Raw genomic sequence first — 20,194 nt, forward strand, 5'->3', positions numbered from 1 at the left:
ATAATATATATATATATATATATATATATATATATATATAGATATATATATAAATATATATATATAGATATATATAAATATATATATATATATAGATATATATAAATATATATATAGATATATATATATATATATATATATATATACACACACACACACACATACATATATATATATATAAATACATACCCACACACACACACACATATATATATATATATATATATATATATATATATATATGTATGTATACACACATATCCAAAACAAAACACACAATAAAACTAACTCAAACAGGCTTATCCACTCTAAGTAAAATGAGCTGGGTTAATGAACTACACTGAATAAGCATAAAGCACACACACACACTATTTAAACATGAAATTTTAAAGTTAGAAAAACAGCTAATAATTAACACACACCAAAGTGAAATTAGCAAACAACGAGCTGTAACACACTATAAAAAAAACTGTATTGAAATGAAACAACCCTTTAAGTTAAACTTTTAAGCTACAACTATAGTTATTCAGCCACAGCCAGAAAAATAAGTAAATTGCAGGCCTTTGATTCAGGGTTTTCTTTAATAGTCTGAAGAACTGATTCTGCATGGGTCTCTTAGTGCACTGACAGTTTTAACACCTCTGCGTTGTGGGGGAGAGGGGACTGTCAATTCCTCGAACTGCAAAAGAAAATACTGAACAAAGACCTGAAATTTAGTTACTTTTCTGGCTGTAGCTGGATAACTTCTAAGTACAGTATAAATCAAGGTCTGAGACAAAAAAGAAGCAGTCCTTTTACAGAAGGTAAAGAAAATAATAGTGACCTTCCCCAATCCCATTACATGTCAATGGCATGGGAATTCAAACTTACTTCCTTATGTTTGACAAAAGTCATACAAACCATTATGGGAAAGAGATAGGCTTGAGGGAGTATAAGATTACCTTGATACATCAAGACCATTGGTAGCCATGTTGTGGAAAACAAGCTAAAATTATAAATGAAGCACTCAGCTTGATTTTGAGGTGTTAAAATATGTTACGAAACAAAGACAGAGTAAACAAAAACAGTTTTTTTTTTGTTCTAGGGTAGAGTTTTCCTTTAACAAATTAGTCATATTAACATGGCTCTCCTTAACACCAGAATTTTAAACATTATTTTGCTGATATTGAGGCACTCCTGCTTTTGGGAAAGTATCTATGTCTGTGTAGTTACTGAGACAGAGCTTAAATAGAGAGATTACTCTCTCACTACCTTCAGTTTGTGCATTCTATGTCTTCAGATCAGATGAAAAGTGTAGTGCAGTATCCATAATTGTCAAAGAACACATCTCAAGACACAACCCTAGGGAACTACAAATTGAACAAAATGAACTACAAATCATTGTAGTTAGGATTAATCATCAACTAAAACATGCAATAGACCCCATTCTCTGTCCCCTGATGACCATATAAGATTCCTCAATGTTCTAAATAATCCACCTATTAGAAGAAACTCCATTATTCTGGATGACTAACTACCCTTCAATAAATCAGGAATACTATACCACCAACGCAGAATACATCCCCAAAATTAGTAAATAAAAACTACATTGAGCAGTTGGTAAACAAACCTACTAGACAACACAACATTCCTGACCTGATTCTTACAAATATGGCCACAGAAATAAATGCAGCTACTTGTAACAGAGTAGGAAAGTGACCAGTGGTATCTCACTCAGTGCAGGGATCTCACCTTTTTCACCTTTACTTTACAGAACTCTAAGAAGAGAGTCAAGACCTCTGGGGAACAAAGAGGCAAAGCCCCCTACCACCTCACAGCCAGCTATACATCCCCCACCATGAAACAGGAAAGGCATAATGCATACCTCGATTTACTGAAGTCACCTACCATATTGCCCAACACCATACTCATGGGTGATTTTTAATAATCCTATTGATTGGGAATCGTACACAACTAATGCATGCTGGCTCAGAGGTTCTTGGACTTTGTCAATGCAAATGCTCTGGAACAGCTAGTCAGGACACCATCAAATGTCCTAGACAAAGTACTCACTAACATGGAAGAGCATTGCCCTGCCCCCTGTGTGATGTCCTACCTGGTACGATTGGACCATAAATCAGTCTGATTTGATGTAATTATAAGACCAGATATGCCATCAAGCTCAAAAACGCTTAAGAATTTTTCAAAGACAATTTACCTCCTTCTAAATGATCGTATAAGAAGTTTCAAAGCCCCCCTTAAATGCAGAAAACATGTACTCCTATGCAGAGGTGTACACCAATGCCCTGGATAACCACTTAAGCAGTTATATAGAATCAGCTGAATCTGACCAGATTAAAATCAGGTCTTGCTGAAAAAACAAGCCACCCTGGTGAACCCCTAGTATAAACAGGCTATACAGCAAGAGCAAAAAAAGAATAGTTGTGTAAAATCTTATCATAAACATAGATGTCCTTCTCTTCTATATGTTGCAGTATTCATAACAAGAGGGAGACCACTGCAGGCTGCCCCAAATGTCCAGCCAATATACAAAAGTCTAAAGCTACTGTAAAGTACGTGAGACATAACACATAGGATCTCATTCAACGTCAGTCAAAGTGACATGGGGTATACAGCAGACATCGTCACATACCATTTTCAGAACTGAATGCCTCAGGAAGAACATTAGCCTGAGAAAGACGCATCCAGGAAACAAGCAAGCATCAGGGAAAGTTGGGGGGGGATACAATACTGCAAGACATAGAAGAGAAGGACATTTATGGTTATGGTAAGATTTTACACAACTATTCTAAGTCCTTCTATTCATATGTTGCAGTATTCATAATAAGTGGGAGAATACCAAAGCTCATGCAAAAGATAGAGTGGGAGAAGGGGCAGTAGCACTCTCTACAACCCCCTAAATAATAGCCCTGACAAAACTAGCTCTAGATCTAGATCTAAATATACCATCCAACTTGTAGTATTTTGTGAAGGTATGAACAGAAGACCAAGTGGCTGCTTGTGAGACAGAAGTATCCAGAAACTTGGGAAAATCACCTGAAGAAAATACAGCTCTAGTGGAATGATCCTGAACTGGAGATCCAAGAGTTTTATCCTGAGCCACATAATGAAAGTAAATATCCTCAAAGATCCAGGAGGAAATTGTCTGTTTGGAAACGGGTCTGCCCAGAGCCCTGGGATAGTAGGAAATGAAGAGGTGGTCAGATTTCTTAAAAGACTTGCATTTACCAAAGTAAAACTGAGTTGTCTATGCACATCTAAGATGTGGAAGATCCTCTCACTAGAAGACTGTGGAGGTGGAAAGAAATTGGGCAGGTTAATGGACGGATTAAGTGACAACTCGTTCAATAGTTTGGGCATGAAGGAGGGATTAGTGCATATGGAAACCCTATCCTTGTGAAAAACAGCAAAAGGGGAAGAAGCCATAAGGGCCTCAAGTTCTGAAACCCTTCTGGCTTAAGTGATAGCCAAAATAAGCATGGTCTTCTAAGTGTAATGTTGAAGGGAAGATGAAACCACTGGTTCAAAGGGAGGCAATGTAAGCTTTTCTAAAAGAAAGTTTACATCCAAAGGAGGAAGTACTGGTTTCCATTGTGGTCTGATATGAACGACACCTTTTAAGAAACATACGACTTCTAACCCTAAAGCCAAAGGAGGGGTTTCATAGGCAGACAGGTAGACATGGCTGAGAAATGACCTTTTACCGAAGAGTATGATAATCCAGTCTTCAGAAGTTGACACAGATAAGACAAAACCACTGGAATATTTACAAACAATGGTTGCAGATTTTTGGAAAGACACCAGATGGAAAACCTCTTCCATTTGGAAATGTAGGATTTCCTAGTATTGGGTTGTCTGACCTCCTACAGAAACTTGTAGCACATCCTCATAAAACAGGTGTCTGAAAGGGATCAAAATCCTAACACCCACAGTGTCATCTGAAGGGTTGACACTTGTGGATGTATTAGTGATCCCTTGTCATGTATGAGCAGATCCACTCTGTGAGGTAACTTGTGATGACTGCAGAAAGGGGAACCAATGCTGTCTTGGCCAAAAGGGAGTCACCAGATAGAATCAGACTAGGATTACAATGGAAAGTAAAAATAGTGAGCGACGTGTTTAAATGTTTGAGACCAAACAAGTTTTAATTTGTAATTTAAAATGCAATAAAATGCATAATTAATTCATCTCCCTCGCATACAATCATTTTACTGCATCACAAATGCAAAATAAAAGCACTTGATCCTAAAATGGAGGTTGCTTAAATGTCATCATTATTAATCACTGATAATATAAACATGTTTGGCAGTGGTTGATGCTCTCTGAAAGGGCTGTATACCCATTCAGCAATCTGATACACTAAAAAATGCACATAAATATGCTGTACCTCAAAAATTTGTTTCATCACTTCGTCTTGTTTTCTGATTTCTTCTGTAAGTCGTTTCAAATCACGATCTTTGTCTGCCACACAAATTTTAAGCTGAAACAGGTAAAAATGCTTATATTATTTACTTTTTACATTTGCTAACAGGGAACGTGCAACTGGGAAGTTCCATTTTCAGTTCAGTCTCATGGATAAATTTGCTGTACAAAATTTGCATAAGAAAATACAACTTGCAGAGCAAACAAATGGCAAACTGCTTGTACTGTATCAATGTACACAAACCTGAATCTTCCATATTTCATGCCATGTTCTTTCTTCAGTGTTATTTATAACCTACATACCTTCTTCAGTTCAAAGGTGCATATGTTTATACCAGATTGTTGATCACAAAGATTCTCTTGTAGCTTAGCTTTAAGATCCCATTTGTCAGTAACCTATAGCACAAAATAACTACTACTCAATTTCTTCCTTTATCAATGATGGTTTGGGAGGCCAGACAAGGGATTGAATTCACAGTTTAGCATCCATTCATTCAGGTTACATTTGAAGATGGTCGTGGGGCTACTTTGTTTAGCATTTACAATAAGTCTATACCATAAAAAGAGGTAATCTTTCAGAGAGAGAGAGATCTAGAACACCAGCAGGTCCTGTTTATGATACAGTGGAAAAGTAGTTCCTTTAAACAGGTACTTATGGTGTTGCTTGATTTGCGGATATGTAGATTATCACATAGAACTGGGCCCTTTATGGCTTTGTAGGCAAGGCAGATGTTCCCCCTTCAAAAGTCTATAAGAAACAGATAAAGTGCTTTAAAGTAGTCTACGTAGCGCATGGCATATGCACCCTTGATTTTCTTTGAGAGGAAATGCTCCGTTTTTAAGCTGAGTCGCATATTTACACAAGTACTTACCAAAAACAGCATTATATTCTATTGTGAGTCTGACAAGGGAGGAATATAGACAGACAATAGCTTTCCTTTGACCTACAAGATGCATCCCTGGCAACCAGTCTGGCTAGTTAAGAGTGTTCCTAATGACAGCAGATATATGAAGGCCACAGTATAGTTCATTGTCAATTAAAGAGCCCAGGTCCCTAATAGCAGTCAGTTTTGAAATAGGTATCATCTATATCACAGGTGCCCATGTTTGCCAAATGATACTACAATACATTCATTGGCATTCAACGTAAAACCATGGCACTGGCACTATTTCCACACATTAAACCATCCAACAGAATCTGGGTGTTCGTTGGAAAGTTTAAGACAGGTCCAAGTTTGCAGCTGTCTGCAAACTTGGTCCGGTAAAGGCCCTTAACACTGGCTTTGACATCAGAAAAGTAAATACCAAAGAGAAAAGGCCAAGGAAATGGTGGTTGTGGTGGTGGGGTTTACATAATGCCAGGATGTGTGACTATGTTAATGAACTTGGAAGGTCGATTTAAGCAGTATGCACTGATATGCCTGCATACAATACATCAGTCACTTGTTCAAAGACCACTACGTTTAGGAGGCAGGATTCACCTTCAACAAACCCAAACTGCTTTGTGTCAAGTGACTGTAAACTAATAATGTTTTTGCTAAGAAGTTCAAAACCTGGTTTGTCTTACAGGTCTATTATTACCAGGGTCTGTGGTGTTCTTTCCTTCTGAAATGGAATGGTTACACAGCTGTTCTCCACACCACAGACTCCAACAGGGTGAGACTGAAAAATTTTACAAGAAAGTCTATAATGTTGAGCTTGCTGCTGACAAGAAAGCAACCTCACATATTATCTAGACCAAAAGAGCTAGTGTTCTTGACTGTTGAAAATGTCTTTAGCACTTGTTCCAAAGTGATTTGAGGGTGCATGCAGTCATGCTAATATTAGAGGGAGGGGTTAGAGCGAGATAAAGTTAGACATACATTTATCAGCTATAATATACTCTGACTTAGAAAGTTTTGTTATGTATAAGCTCAGTACAGTTCTGGGTATTGCTTCTAAGGTTTTCCAACAGTTATAAGGTTATAAGTTACATAGGTGGCAACTTTCAATTCAGACTTATCTTTGAAGGATTTGATTTTGCTTCTAAGTTTGTTGTTTATCTTTCTGAGTTCATATTTAGAGGTTGGGGTATTTAGTTTATTCTTATGAATGTTGGTTTCTTTTACTGCACAGTTTATATTATGATTCTACCATAGAGTTTATTCCTAAACTTCACTGTATTTGTGTCTTAACAGGACTGATGCCTCAAAGCAAGCATTTAGCTGAGCACTGTAAAAGTCCATGAATATAGCAGTGTGTGAGAAATGGTCATCGGGGAAGGGTGCTTAAATTTCATCAGGTCATCATCTAGCTGTAACAGGTTTGTCCTTGACTAATCTTTAGAGACAAAAGGATTTAATGGTAAGATCACGTTTAAGCGTCATACTGAATGTTAATGGGCTGTGATCACATTTGACTACTGATGAGGCAACTACAGCTATAAAGCATAGACTGGTTATACTGGTGGAGTCCCATTTAATATTTTTGGCTCCCTAGCTGGGTCACAAAATGATCTAAGGAATTAGAGTTTATGAAATCTAGAAAGCATTGCACACAGTTATTTGTCAAGTCAAAAGTCAAAGAAAACTTTGTCATTCAGAACTACACAGCAGTGTAGCTGAAAGAAATTACAATGTTTCATTCTCAATGCAGGAAACAGTTGCACATATAGATAGAGAAAAATTAATAAAATATCACAGTAGAAATTTAATAAGTAGCGATTTTTAAGTAAAGCAGGACAGCAGTGACCCACGTCCATTACAGGGCTGGAGACAAGGAACAATATGAAAGTAATATTGTCAAAGTAAAACTGAAACAATAGCAGCATATCTATGATTAGACTGAATTACTGCACAGTTTGTATACTGCACTTTACAGACCTTCAGTGTGTAGGTGAGCCACCTTAGTAGTATTGCACATCCATAAAATAAGCCCCTTGATAGGCAAGTTATGTAACAGACATCATGGTTCGTTTTTCCAAAGAGTTCAACAGTCTAACGGAGAGCAGAAAGAAACTTTTGTTTTTTTAATCTGGTGGTCTTACAATGCAGGCTTCTGTATCTCCTGCCAGAGGATAGGCAAGTGTACAGACCACTGGCAGGATGCGTTGGATAGCTGGAAATCTTTTTGGCCACATCTATGCACCAGCATTTGTGTAGATCGTCCAGAGAAGTAAGGGAGGTGCCAATGATTCTTTCTGCGGTCCTTAACAACTCTCTTGAGAGCCTTCCGATCCTGATTATTACAGCTCCCATACCAGACTGCAATGCTGTTGGTCAGAACACTTTCAATGGTGCCTCTATAAAAGGTCTTAAGTATGGAGCTTGGTAATTTTGCCTTGCTAAGTTTAAGGAAAGTGCAAGCGTTGCTGAGCTTTTTTGACTGTGCTGGATACATGGACTGACCAGGATACGTTCTCAGTGAGATGAAGACCCAAGAACTTTGTACTCTTGACCCTTTCCACTGTCATCCCTTTCATCACTAGAGGTTTGGTATGTGTGGTACTTGAGATCTTCTGAAATCAAGAATCAACTCCTTTGTCTTGATAACATTCAGTGCTAGATTGTTGCTGTCACACCAGACGAGTAGTTGATCAATCTCGTTCCTGTAGGCCTCCTCCTCTTGGTCTTTGACCAGGCCTATAACAGTGGTGTCATCTGCAAATTTGATGATCCTATTCGTCTCATGTGTGGCCATGCAGTCATGTGTCAGCAGAGTGAAATTCTAAGTTACCCAGTTAATGGAAGGATAGATGAAATCCCCTAGGAAGTTAGCATTTGTTTCAATGGAGAGGAACTCTAGTCTGTACAGACATGTCTCAGGATCTGCAAGTGAAATTGGGGGGGGGGGGGGTTCATGCTATAGCAGAGATTTTTACAGCTAGTTAAAGCTATGTTATGGTAGAGAATTTTTATAGACAGTTAAGTAGGATATGGTGGCATTCAAAGTTTGCTAAGCCTTTATGTGACTTCACTTCTTAGAAGTATGAACATGCCGCCAACACAAACAATAATTTTTGGAGGTAGGTCTCAATAAGTAGCAGGCATTGAAACCTGGCACAGAAGGAGTGCTTGCCGCTACACTAAACCATGTTTCAGAAACTATGCAGTTATTTTTGAGGGTCAGGAAGGCCTGTAAGAACTGCGTCTTTTTCATGCTTCTGACATCAAGCTTTTATAAAGTTATGATTTTGTTCGACTATGTTGGCAGTTTTAGGAGACTACTCTTGCCTTATAAAATGCAATGGGGATGAGGAGGTGGAGAATGTTTTCACCAGTCTACAAAAGCCATAAGAAGAGAGGTAAAGGCCCTAACATAACAGATAGGAGAGTTAATTATGTTGTTTCATGTTGACATATATATTTTTTATATTTCTTTTCAAAACACCATTACTGAATTTATCACTTGTGACATAGGCAAATTTATATTCAAATAAAAGTAATAAAACTATGTTAACGTAGGTCTACTTTCCAGCCACCTCTTGCCTATTGTCTGTATCCCTAATTGCAGTAATCCCTATCGACAGAATCTCCTTTGTCCATTCCAGTGTTGGTTTAGTTCTTAGAATACTTTCTGTTACTTTATGGATATAATAGACTGCATTATTACTGTTATTCTCCTTAAAGGCCTGCATCCAAAATCCCACTCTCTGTTTCTTGGGCTTACCCCCGTGTTTCATCTCTTTCCACTTTGAATTATAGTTTGCTTGTGCTATGTATAGGAGTCTTAATTGTGTAGCTATGAAATACCCCTTCAAATTGGGTAATCCTAACTTATCCTACTTGACTCTTGCATCGCCTCCCCCGATAAAGTCCCTCCGCTCTTTATTAATCGCTACCCACAACTTCTCCTCTGGTTGATAAAAATATGCCTTACCTGTGTATAAGACTAAACAGACTAAAAACATTAACTGCTTGTATCTTACTACGCATGTCCATATAACAAAGCTTCCATTTTATCAGTTTTTGTATCATCTTTTGTTTAGTCTTTTCTCACACATCCACAGCTGCCACACACATCCACAGCTGCCACACTAGAATTATCTTTAATCCATATTCCTAAATATTTAATTTTATCATGCCCCCATAAATATGGGTATGCTTGAACCAGTTTGTGTGTGGGTACATAATCTACCGCTATTGCCTTTGTTTTAGCTTCATTAATTTTGTATCCCAAAAAGATTTGCAACAGTCTCAAAATGTTCCACAGCACTGTAATGTCTTTTTCTCATTTTGTCAGGTACAAAATAATATCATCTGCAAACACAGCCAGCTTTTCTTGACTACCATACCAATTATATCCTTGAATTTTTGAATCCCTAATTTTCTTTGCCAGTGATTCTAAATAAGTGACACCCCTGCCTGGTTCCTTTGCTCAAGCAGAAATTATCAGTAAGGACCCCGCACACATTAATTTTTGTCTCATATCCTTTATATATTTTCCTAATCAACCCTATTTTTTTTTCAGGAAATAAAATGTTTCCATTGTGCTGCTCAAAGTCCCAGCTTACTCTGTCAAATGCTTTCTTTGTATCAAGACTCACCAACAACAATGGTATTTTTACATCTGCTTCTTTCTGGATCATCAAGGTTCTGTTAATGTTGTCAAATGTTTGCCTCCCCTCCACAAAAGCACACTGATCCACATCCATCAGTTTTGGCATTACTTTTGCCATTCTTTTAGCCATTATAAGCATGAACACTTTATAGTCATGGTTTAGTACTGAAAGCTGAATCTGATGGAGCTTTACCCTCTTTCCTCCAGGATGGTGGTACCTCCTCTTAAAATACTGTTAAACAAAACCTTCCAGATCTTTATCATTTTTTTCTCCTAGCTTCCACACTTCCACAGGAATACCACGTATTCCTGGGGACTTTCCTGTAGATTGGTTTTACATCACAATTTTTATCTCATCTCTTCCTATCCTGTTAGTAACTGAGCCTCATCTACCTCCAACCTTGGCATATTTAATTCTTCAATAAACATTTTCATGTGTCTTTTCTTGATTTTTCATATTTCTCTGCTTTATACAGATTCTCATAGAATTCCCAAAATACTTCTACCTCTATAGAATCTCTTGTTACCAGCTCCCTAAGTTTGGCGACAGCCCGTTCTACTTTCTGTTGCCTGAGTCACTGTGCTTAAAAGTTTTTGTGCTCTAGTGTTATTACCAATTATATAATTTGCTTAACAGCAACCATGTTGACATATATTGATTACCCTTAGAATTACACTAATAACTAAGCCACTAGTTAAAGTCAATTATCTTGTGTTTGTATTGCCATATCATTCTTGGAGAGGGTAGACTGTTGGCTCAAGACTTCTGTCATACTAAACTCAGATACATTCTGAGTGTTCAGTCATGTCACTCTTGCTAAGATCCAGGGAAGTATGTCTCAGGTTGTTCACTCCCATGTGAGTGAGGGCTGTAGAGACCTGGTTGATTTTGCTCCTGAGAGGTAAGTTACCATCACCCTTTCTTCGCTCGGACAGATGAGTGGTGCATCTTTGTGCTTTATGATGGAGTCCATGACTGAGACATTACCAGATGTGTGAAGCTCAGCCTTGTTGCCTTAAGGGTACTTGCCTGCTAGCTTGGTGAACCTCTTTTTCTAGTCTATCATTTATTTCTATAGAAACTTATAAGTGTGGCACTGTGCTTCCCATTTAGCCAATCTGTATCTTGGAGGCATTTGATATTTGGGCAGGAATTTCTTGCATACCTTGGTGTAAGATGGCCTATATGCTGATTTAGTACAAGGTGGGCATGACAGTGTGAAGTAGCTGTCATTACTGACAACTTGTTGGGTACTTCCATTAGTATTATATGAGAGGCTGGTCTCCAAAATTAGTAAATGCTTGCACATCTCACATACAGATTCATCTAGTGGACAAAGCAAATGGCTCTTGGTAAGTAAGAGCAGTGTCTACTGCTAATGAGCTAGTTACAGATGGTGCATAGTATCTGCTGTGTAAAGAATGCAGTTGTGACGTTTACTGTGGGCAGAGCTTGTTGTATTAAACTGCAGAGGAGATGAAGTTTGCTACTGAAGTAAGAGTTCAACAGAGATGAAGTGCAAGAGGTTAAATAGGGGATACAGCAACAGCAGTCGGGTTGCAGAAAATGCTGTAGTGAGTCAAACGGGAAATATCAACAGCAGATGGGTTACACAAAATGCAGTAGAGAGTAAAAAAGTCGGTATGGCTTACAAAAATACTAGGTAGGTACACAAGTCCTTGAAGACTGGCTCGAGATTTACAATTTGAAGTTTGTCTCATTTATTACAATTAAAAGTCTGGTTCAGCTTTGACAGTTACAGTGCAGTGAGTAGTCTCAGCAATATGCAATTACAGTGATAGCAGTAGCAACAACTGGTTAAATGCAGTGATTGCAGTCTGATGGCTAATCAATAAGACATGCTTGCTGCAACAGAAGAGAGTTAATTGCACCAGAATGGCAAATACAGCAGGAAGCATTAATAAAAGTGAATCAGTACTTGCAATTTGCAAATCTAGTATAACAATAGCAGTAACACAATTTGTTAATACAATATGACAACTAGCTGTCAGATTCAAATGCCACAACAGCACAGAAAGTACAGTTTTGTACCTACCATAAATGTAGATGTTAGAGTGTTCACACTGCTGCAGTCATTACACTTGGGTTATCCTGCCGTCAGGCAGTCCCGCAGTCGGCCAGAGTTCCAAAGTCTTGGTCCGGCGTCGGTTGCTGTCGCTTCTTCCCTGACGTCAGTGCGCCAGGGGTATACAAGATGCATCCGACGCCATTTTCTTCAGCTTTTCTTGCCCCAGATGCCAGGTGCCCCAAAGTAGGTAGGCAATACATATTGCTAATAAAAAAATATACATATAAAATAAAAACAATACCTTCAGTTACAAGCAAATACACCACAAAGGTTGTATAGGATAGAAAGGTATAGATAAGTCCAGCTAGTTCAGAGGGGATGGAGGGAGGGTAACCTGGACTGCAGCAGTGTGAACACTCGAACATCTACATTTATGGTAGGTACAAAACTGTACTATGTTCATTGTGTTACACTGCTGCAGTCATTACACTTGGGTAGAATCCCAAAGCTAAGGTTGGGTGGCTGGTCTATAAAAGAGTTGGGATTGGCTGTGAGGCCCTGCAGAACTGCAGTGGCAAATCCTGCTCTGGATTTAAAGTAAAGAGGCAGATGTTAATGCTTGGTAAAGGTGTGCACTGAACTCCAAGTTGCAGCCTCCAAAATTTCCTTGGTAGGTACTCCTCTGGGAAAGGCTGTTGAAGTGGCTGTCACCCTGGTGGAATGTGGCCTAATGTTATTTGGGACTGATTTTCCATGCTGTGTGTAGCAGTAATGAATACAGTGTCCTACATTTGGATATAGTCTGCTTTGAGATAGCCTTGCCCTGTGATCCTGCAGCATATGCTACAAACAGCTGCTCAGTTTTCCTGAAAGCTTTTGTTTTGTCCAAGTAGAAGTGTAGCTGCCTGTGTACGTCCAAAGAATGTAGAAGTTTCTCCCCTTCATTCTGGGGGTTTGAATAAAAAGTTGGCAAATGGATGATTTGGTTAAGAGCCACACTAGATACCACCTTTGGCATAAAGGTAGGGTTTGTCCTTAAAGAAACCCTGTCCTGATGAAAAATTATAAAAGGTTCCACTGCCATTAATGCCTGTAGCTCTGAGACTCTTCGTGCTGCAGTTACTGCCAGGAGCAGAGCTGTTTTCCATGATAAAAATTTTAGATCGGCTGTATTGGCTGGCTCAAAAGGTGGGAGACTTAGTTTTTCCAAAACGAAATTGAGGTCCCAAGTTGGTGTTGGTGCTCTCCAGGGCGTCTTATGTTTTTAGCCCCTCTGAGGTACTGCTTTAGAAAGGGATGAGAGAATAAAGGAGGATTCGTGTTGTAATGTGCTGAAATGGCAGAGGCGTGGATCTTAATTGATGAGAAGGATAGGCCTCTGTCCAGCATCTCAGTTAAGTATTGTAAAATCTGAGGAATGTTTGGAACAAGAGGGTCAAGGCTTTGAGCCTGGTTCCAGGTGCAGAATCTCCTCCATTTTTCTGAGTTAGCTTTCCTGGTGCTAGGCCTCCTGGCCTCCAAAATGACATCCATAACAGCTTTAGAGAGAGATGTTGCCTGTTTGACTAATGAATCTGCCATGCAGCCAGGTTTAGGGTTTTGAGCTGACTGTGCAGTATCTGATTGTTTTGAGTCAGAAGGTGTGGAATTTGAGGCAAAATCCATGGTGGGTCTTGAGCTAAGTTCCTTAACATAGGGTACCAGTGCTGGCGTGGCCAGTCTGGAGCAATCAGGATCATCTGTGGTTTTTCTCGTCTGGCTTTTAGGAGTTCCTTTGAAAGGAGAGGCAGTGGTGGGAAGGCATAAACTTTTAGGTTTTTCCAGCTGAACAAAAGAGCATCCACTTTCCATGCTTGTTTGTGAGAAGTCCTTGTGCAGAATTTTTGTAGTTGGCAATTCAGTGGGGAGGCAAAAAGATCTACGTCTGGGCATCCCCATTTTTGCATTACCATACTGAAGATTTGTGGATTCAATTTCCATTCGTGAGGGTCCAAGATATTTCTGCTGAGATAGTCTGCCAGAGTATTTTTCTTTCCTGGCAGGAATTGTGCTTGCATGTGAACTTGATACATTAGAGCTGTGTTCCACAAGGTCATGGCTTGCCTGCATAGGGGATAAGAATGAGTGCCCCCTTGCTTGTTTATGTACCACATTACTGTGGTGTCGTCTGTCTTTAATAATAGTTGTCCTGGATGCAGAAGGTCCTTGAAAGCTGTTAGGGCATTTTGAACAGTAAACATCTCTTTTTGATTGATGTGAAGATGCATCTGGTCTGTGGTCCACTTGCCCTGAATGCATTTTCCTGCCATGTGTGCTCCCCAGGCGTAATCCGAAGCATCTGCGAGTCTGCCTGGCTGTGGGTAGAGAAAAAGGCTGACCCTTGTTTAGGTGACATGCCTGTGCCCACCATCGAAACTCCTGTTGTAGGCAGGGAATCATTGGTATTACTGCGTCTAAACTGTGAGAGTGTTGAGTCCAAACACTTTTTAGGTACCATTTAATTTCCTTATATGCAGTCTGGCATATGGTATTAGTAGTATGCAGGATGCCATGTATCCCAGGGCCTGCAGAATTTTTCTTGCAGGGAGATGGGACTTTTTTGCCAGTAATTGAAAATATTGAGTTAGTTGAACTTGTTTGTCTGGCGTGAGGTAAGCCATCTGGGCCATTGTATTTAAGCTGGCACCCAGGAATATAATCTGTTGTGAGGGCACTAGTTTTGACTTCTTTTCGTTTACTGTGTACCCTAGAGAAATTAGCAACCTTTTTACAAATGCCAGATGCTGCAGAAGAATGTCCTTTGTCTCTGCTTGAATGAGGCAGTTGTCCAGGTATGGATATATTTGAATTCCTTTTTGTCTACAAAATGCAATTACTGGTGCCAGGAACTTTGTGAAGACCCTGGGTGCAGCAGATAAGCCAAAGGGCAGTGCAGAGAATTGGTAGTGCATTGTACCAGCTTTGAATCTGAGGTATCTTCTGCAATTTTGTCTGACAGAGACATGCAGGTATGCCTATTTGAGGTCCAGAGTAACAAGTCAAGCCTTCTTGCCTAGCATGGGTAGAAGCTGCTGTAATGTCAACATTTTGAATTTCGGAATATTCAGGTAAGTATTTAGAATTAAAAGGTCTAGTATGGGCCTCCAGGCCTTGTCCTTTCTGGGGACCAGGAAGAGTCTTGAGTAAAATCCTTGTCCTTGTTCCTGTTGTGGTACTTTTTGAATAGCTCTCATGTCCATGAGGGCTGAAATTTGTTTTTGTGCCTCTGCCCATTTATTTTGTGGCAGGTCTGGCATTACTTTTAGCCTTGGTAAAGTATGAAAGTGGAACCTGTAACCTTGAGACACAATATTCAGAACCCATTTGTCTTGGGTGATTGTTTGCCAATTTTGAGAAAAAAGTGCTAGTTTTCCCCCTAAGGGGGCTTCCAAAAGGGAAGTGCTTGGCGTATGAAGGGGAAAGTCAATGTGACTTGTTTCCTGTAAGATTGAGACTTGTCCTCACCTCCTTTTAGGGTTGAGGTGCCCCACTATCGTTGTCTGTTTGAGCCTTGGGGTTGAGATCTGCCTCTTGGGCGTCTGTATCTGCCTCTCTGTGGCCTGACACCGGAAAGGACCAATTCTTTGTTGGCCAATTTCTGCTAAATCGAGGTGGCTGTACCTGTAAGAAATCCTTGACTGTTTGCATAGATTTAGCTTTATCCTCCATTTTCTTTAACACCTCTTCTGCCTTAACACCAAACAAGGTATCACGCTGTAAAGGAGCATCTAATAATTTTGCCTTAACATGAGCAGGTAAACTCTTTTCTTTTAACCAAGCACGTCTTCAAATCACCAAACCTGTTACTGCGGCTCTACAAGAGGCCTCTAAACAATCAAAACCACATTGCAGAGTATGTTTTCCCACCTGTTCAACTGCATGCAGTAAATCCTGCATTTCTTTAATCAGGAGCTTCTGAGCTTGCAAGCATTTTCTGTTTTAACTGAGCCATTAAATATTGTTGGTACTTAAGCATGTGAAATGAGAAGTTATGTACCTACCATAACGTTCCATGTTAGTTGTCTTCTCTCGCCTTCTTTCTTGCTTGATGGGTTCGGAGCCGATCCTCGGCTCTGACTCGGCACTTGCTAAGCTCGAGAGTCACTTTTACCAGCTCGAGGCAGCCCCGTATCCCATGATGCAAGGCGGTAAGTACCCAGATCTCGTTTGATGACAATAGGCAATAGCACCTAGCATAACTTCCAAAAGGAAGAAAGAAGGAGAGAAAAAAACCTGAAGGATGGTAGAAGGACCAGCACTGTATGGTCTTCAGAAGCATACTTCCTTGTAGAGAAAGGTCTGTCCAGGCCTGGGGGAAGGAGGGAGGGTCGCAAGAAAGAAGGCGAGAGAAGACAACTAACATGGAACGTTATGGTAGGTACATAACTTCTCAATGTTAAGTTGTCAATCTCGCCTTCATTCTTGCTTGATGGGACCGCGTCCCTAGCACCTCTATCCTGGGTGGCTCAATGGAACAGACTCTTGAGAACTGTAGAGCCAAAACTGGCTCTGTCCCTGGAGGCCAAATCCAATTTGTAATGGGAAACAAATGTATGAGGAGTGGCCCAAGTGGCTGCTGCACAAATAGTGTCTAATGGAAGTCTAGCTTGAAAAGCTGTGGAAGTGGCTAAGCTTCTGGTTGAATGTGCTTTAGGTTTTGAGCACAGCTGTTTTCCCCTGAGCTGATAAATTTCAGAGATGACAGAAGAAAGCCATCTAGACAAGGTCACTTTTGAGACAGGAAGGCCTTTCTTGTTATCAGCATAAGAAACAAAAAGTTGATTGGATTTCCTGAGTTGTTTTGTTCTGTCCAAATAATATCGGAGTTGGCGGTGGACATCAAGATAATGTAATTTTTGTTCCGATCTGTTTGAATAGTTTGGGAAAAATACAGGAAGATCAATAGCCTGATTCAAATTAGTCTTTGAGGCGACCTTAGGCAAAAAGGTCGGATTAGTTCTCAATGATACCCTGTCTTTGTGGAAGACTAAATAGGGGGGGCGAACAGATAGAGCATGAAGTTCAGACACCCTCCTAGCCGATGTAATAGCAACCAGGAATAAAGTTTTCCATGAAAGAAATTTCAGGGAACATGAAAGCTGGCTCGAAGGGAGGAAGAATCAAGGATGTCAGCACTAAATTTAGGTCCCATTGAGGAGGAGGACTCCTGATTGGAGGTTTCAGGAGAAAAATTCCTTTCAAGAAGGCTCTACAAAGCCTGTGGGACATAATGTTGCGATCTGCGAACCCGACATGAAAGTTCGAGATAGCGGCCAACTGAACTTTGACCGTGGAAGAAGAGGAGCCCGCGTGAAAAATTTCCGCTAAGAAATCCAAAACTGCTTGTACTGGAGCAGTGAAGGGATCAATATTCTTGGCTTTTGCCCAATAAGAAAAACATTTCCATTTGCTAGTATAAATCCTCCTAGTAGAGGATTTTAAGGAAGCTACTATGATGTCTCTAACAGGATTAGAGATCATAGGAAGCCTGGCTAAGGAAGGAAGTAGAGCAACCATGCTGTGAGGTTGAGAGAAGGGATAGACCGGTGCAGCTGACCCAATTGGTGAATCAGAAGATCTGGCACTGGGTCCAGATGCCACGGCTGCACCAAAAGGTGACGATGGAGGAACGGAAACCAAATTTGTCGAGGCCAATAAGGGGCAATGAGAATCATTTTGGCTCTCAAAACGGTGGCTTTCTGGATTACTTGTGGGATCAGAGGAAAGGGAGGAAAGACATAAAGAAGTCCCTGGGGCCAATCCTGGGTCAGAGCGTCTCTGGGGGGATGGCCTGGCAGTGGGAAGAGAGAGAAGAAGTCTGGGCATTTGCTGTTTTGGGGAGTAGCAAAAAGATCGCAACATGGGTGACCCCATTCTAGAAAAATCTCCTCCACTATAGATTGGTTGAGGGACCACTCGTGAGGCATGAGAATAGCTCTGCTCAATCTGTCCGCTAAAATGTTGGTTTTCCCAGGGATATGCGTTGCTACCAGAAACCGATGAGAGGAGATCGCCCATTGCCAAAGTCTGAGCGCTTCTCGACACAAGGGGTAGGACTTGGTTCCGCCCTGTTTGTTGATATACCATACTACAGACATGTTGTCTGTGTGGACTGCAATTGTCCCCAAGGGAAGAAAGTCGTTGAGGGCTTGCAACGTTAAAAGCACTGCTCTCATCTCTAGGACATTTATGTGCAGGTGGTATTCGAACAGTTGCCACGTCCCATGAACCATCCTGCCCTGATAATGCCCCCCCCACCCGATCAGGGAGGCATCCGTAGTGACAGTGGCTACCGGGGTTGGGGGTACAAAGGGTCTGCCTTGGTGAATCTGGGGAGAAGTAATCCACCAAGAAAGATGATTCTTGCAAATCTGTGTCACCAGTATTTGGTGACGCATCGGAAGTTGTTGGTAAGACCACTGAGTGAACAACATCCACTGAAGACGGCGCATATAGAAGCGAGCCAGGGGAAGAAGGGTAATGGCCGCAGCCATGAGGCCCAACACTTATAGAACCATTCTGGCTTGTACTTTCTTGCTGGCTAGAATGATTCGCACGTGACCTTGTATATCTGAGATTCTTTGGTCTGTGAGGGTAGCTGACATCCGAACAGTATTTAAGTTTGCGCCTATGAAAGTAATAGACTGGCAGGGCAACAAGGAGGATTTTCCGTAGTTGATCGAGATGCCCAATTGAGTGCAAAGATTTATTGTGTAATCCCTGGCTTGAAGAAGCTGATGCCTGGTGGTGGCTGAAAGGAGCCAGTCGTCGAGATACGGAAAAACCTGGAATCCTTGACGTCTCAGGTGAGCCGTGACCACTGCCATACATTTGGTGAACACTCTGGGGGCTGTAGTGAGACCAAAGGGCAGGGCTCTGAATTGGAAATGACTGGACCCCAGCCGAAAGCGGAGAAACCTTCAGGAGCGTCTGTGAATTTTTATGTGATACTACGCATCCTGAAGATCTATTGAGCACATCCAGTTGTCCTTCTGTAAGAAGGGCAGAATTGACTGAAGTGTGACCATTCGGAATCTTGTCTTTCTCACAGACTTGTTGAGTCTGCTGAGATCCAATATTGGTCTCCAGTCTCCCGTCTTTTTGGGGACCAAAAAGAATCTTGAGTAGATTCCGGGCTCTGAATGATCTGTTGTAACTGGCTGAATGGCTCTCTTTTGCAGAAGTTTTAAAACTTCTAACTCTGCAATTTCCCTTAGACTGGGTGGAACATCTGGAAGGGAATTTGAGTGAGAAAAGGGAGTTTCCTCGAAAGGAATTTTGTAACCCTCGGATATGATCGACTGTACCCATCTGTCTTGAGTTAGGGAAAGCCAGGCTTCTGGGTAAAGCGATAGTCTTCCCCCGACTGCCTCCAAGAATGGACAGTCGGGCAACATCTCAGGGATGCTGAAAGGGCTTGTCAGAGAGAGGCTCTCTGCTTCCCTGGTTTTGTGGACCCCCTCTGCCTCTAGAGCGTGCCTGTTATTGTTACCCCCTCTGCCTCTAGGGGTAAATTGACCACGTGAATCCGGCGTGACTCCTTGGGATTTGCGGAACCACATTTTGCCACCCTTCTGTCCTTTAGGATAAGGTCTAGAAGGGGTGGAAAAACGGACCCCTACGGCAGAAAGAGTCTTGCCGTCCTGCTCACACCTGGTCAATGTTTCCTTCACTTGAGGGCCAAACAATTTGACCCATCAAAGGGAGAGTTTGTGAAGGACGCCTTAAAGGGATCTGCAAAATTACAGAGCCGCATCCAGGCTTGGCGTCTAAGAGCCACACCTGTACCTGCGGCCCTACTCGCTCCATCTGCTGCATATGATATCAGTCGCATGGAGGAGTTAACAATAGAATTAAGGGTTCCTAGCTGCGAAGCAATTTTTTCTTGAGCCCCTGCAGCTGTGGGATCCTGTACTACTTCACCTAGCTCCTTAAGGATATCCCTTTGGAGTCTGGTGAAGTGACATAAGTAGTTCAGCGAGCGCATAGCAAAGGTCGCTGAAGAGAACATCCGCTTACCATACCTATCCATGGTCCTAGAGTCCTTATTAGGAAGATGGACAGGTACGGAAGGATCTGCAAGTTCCTTCTTAGTGGCAGCCGCCACCACCATGGCATCAGCAGGGACACCTTTCGTGAGAAATTGCTTGTCCGAAGGGGCAGTA

General features: G+C 41.1%; 1 protein-coding gene across 1 annotated transcript in view; it reads right to left on the reverse strand.

Moving 5' to 3' along the window:
* NDC80 (NDC80 kinetochore complex component) overlaps positions 1–20,194 on the reverse strand; it is a 2,583,329-nt gene that overhangs the window by 685,627 nt on the left and 1,877,508 nt on the right. Inside the window, exon 12 of the mRNA XM_044071081.1 lies at positions 4,388–4,480. Coding sequence (XP_043927016.1) covers positions 4,388–4,480 — 93 coding nt within the window. The remainder of the gene's footprint in view (positions 1–4,387; positions 4,481–20,194) is intronic.

The sequence above is a fragment of the Protopterus annectens genome, chromosome 5.part0 (genome assembly GCF_019279795.1).
Source record: "Protopterus annectens isolate FY-2018-M chromosome 5.part0, PAN1.0, whole genome shotgun sequence".
NCBI lineage: Eukaryota > Metazoa > Chordata > Ceratodontiformes > Protopteridae > Protopterus > Protopterus annectens.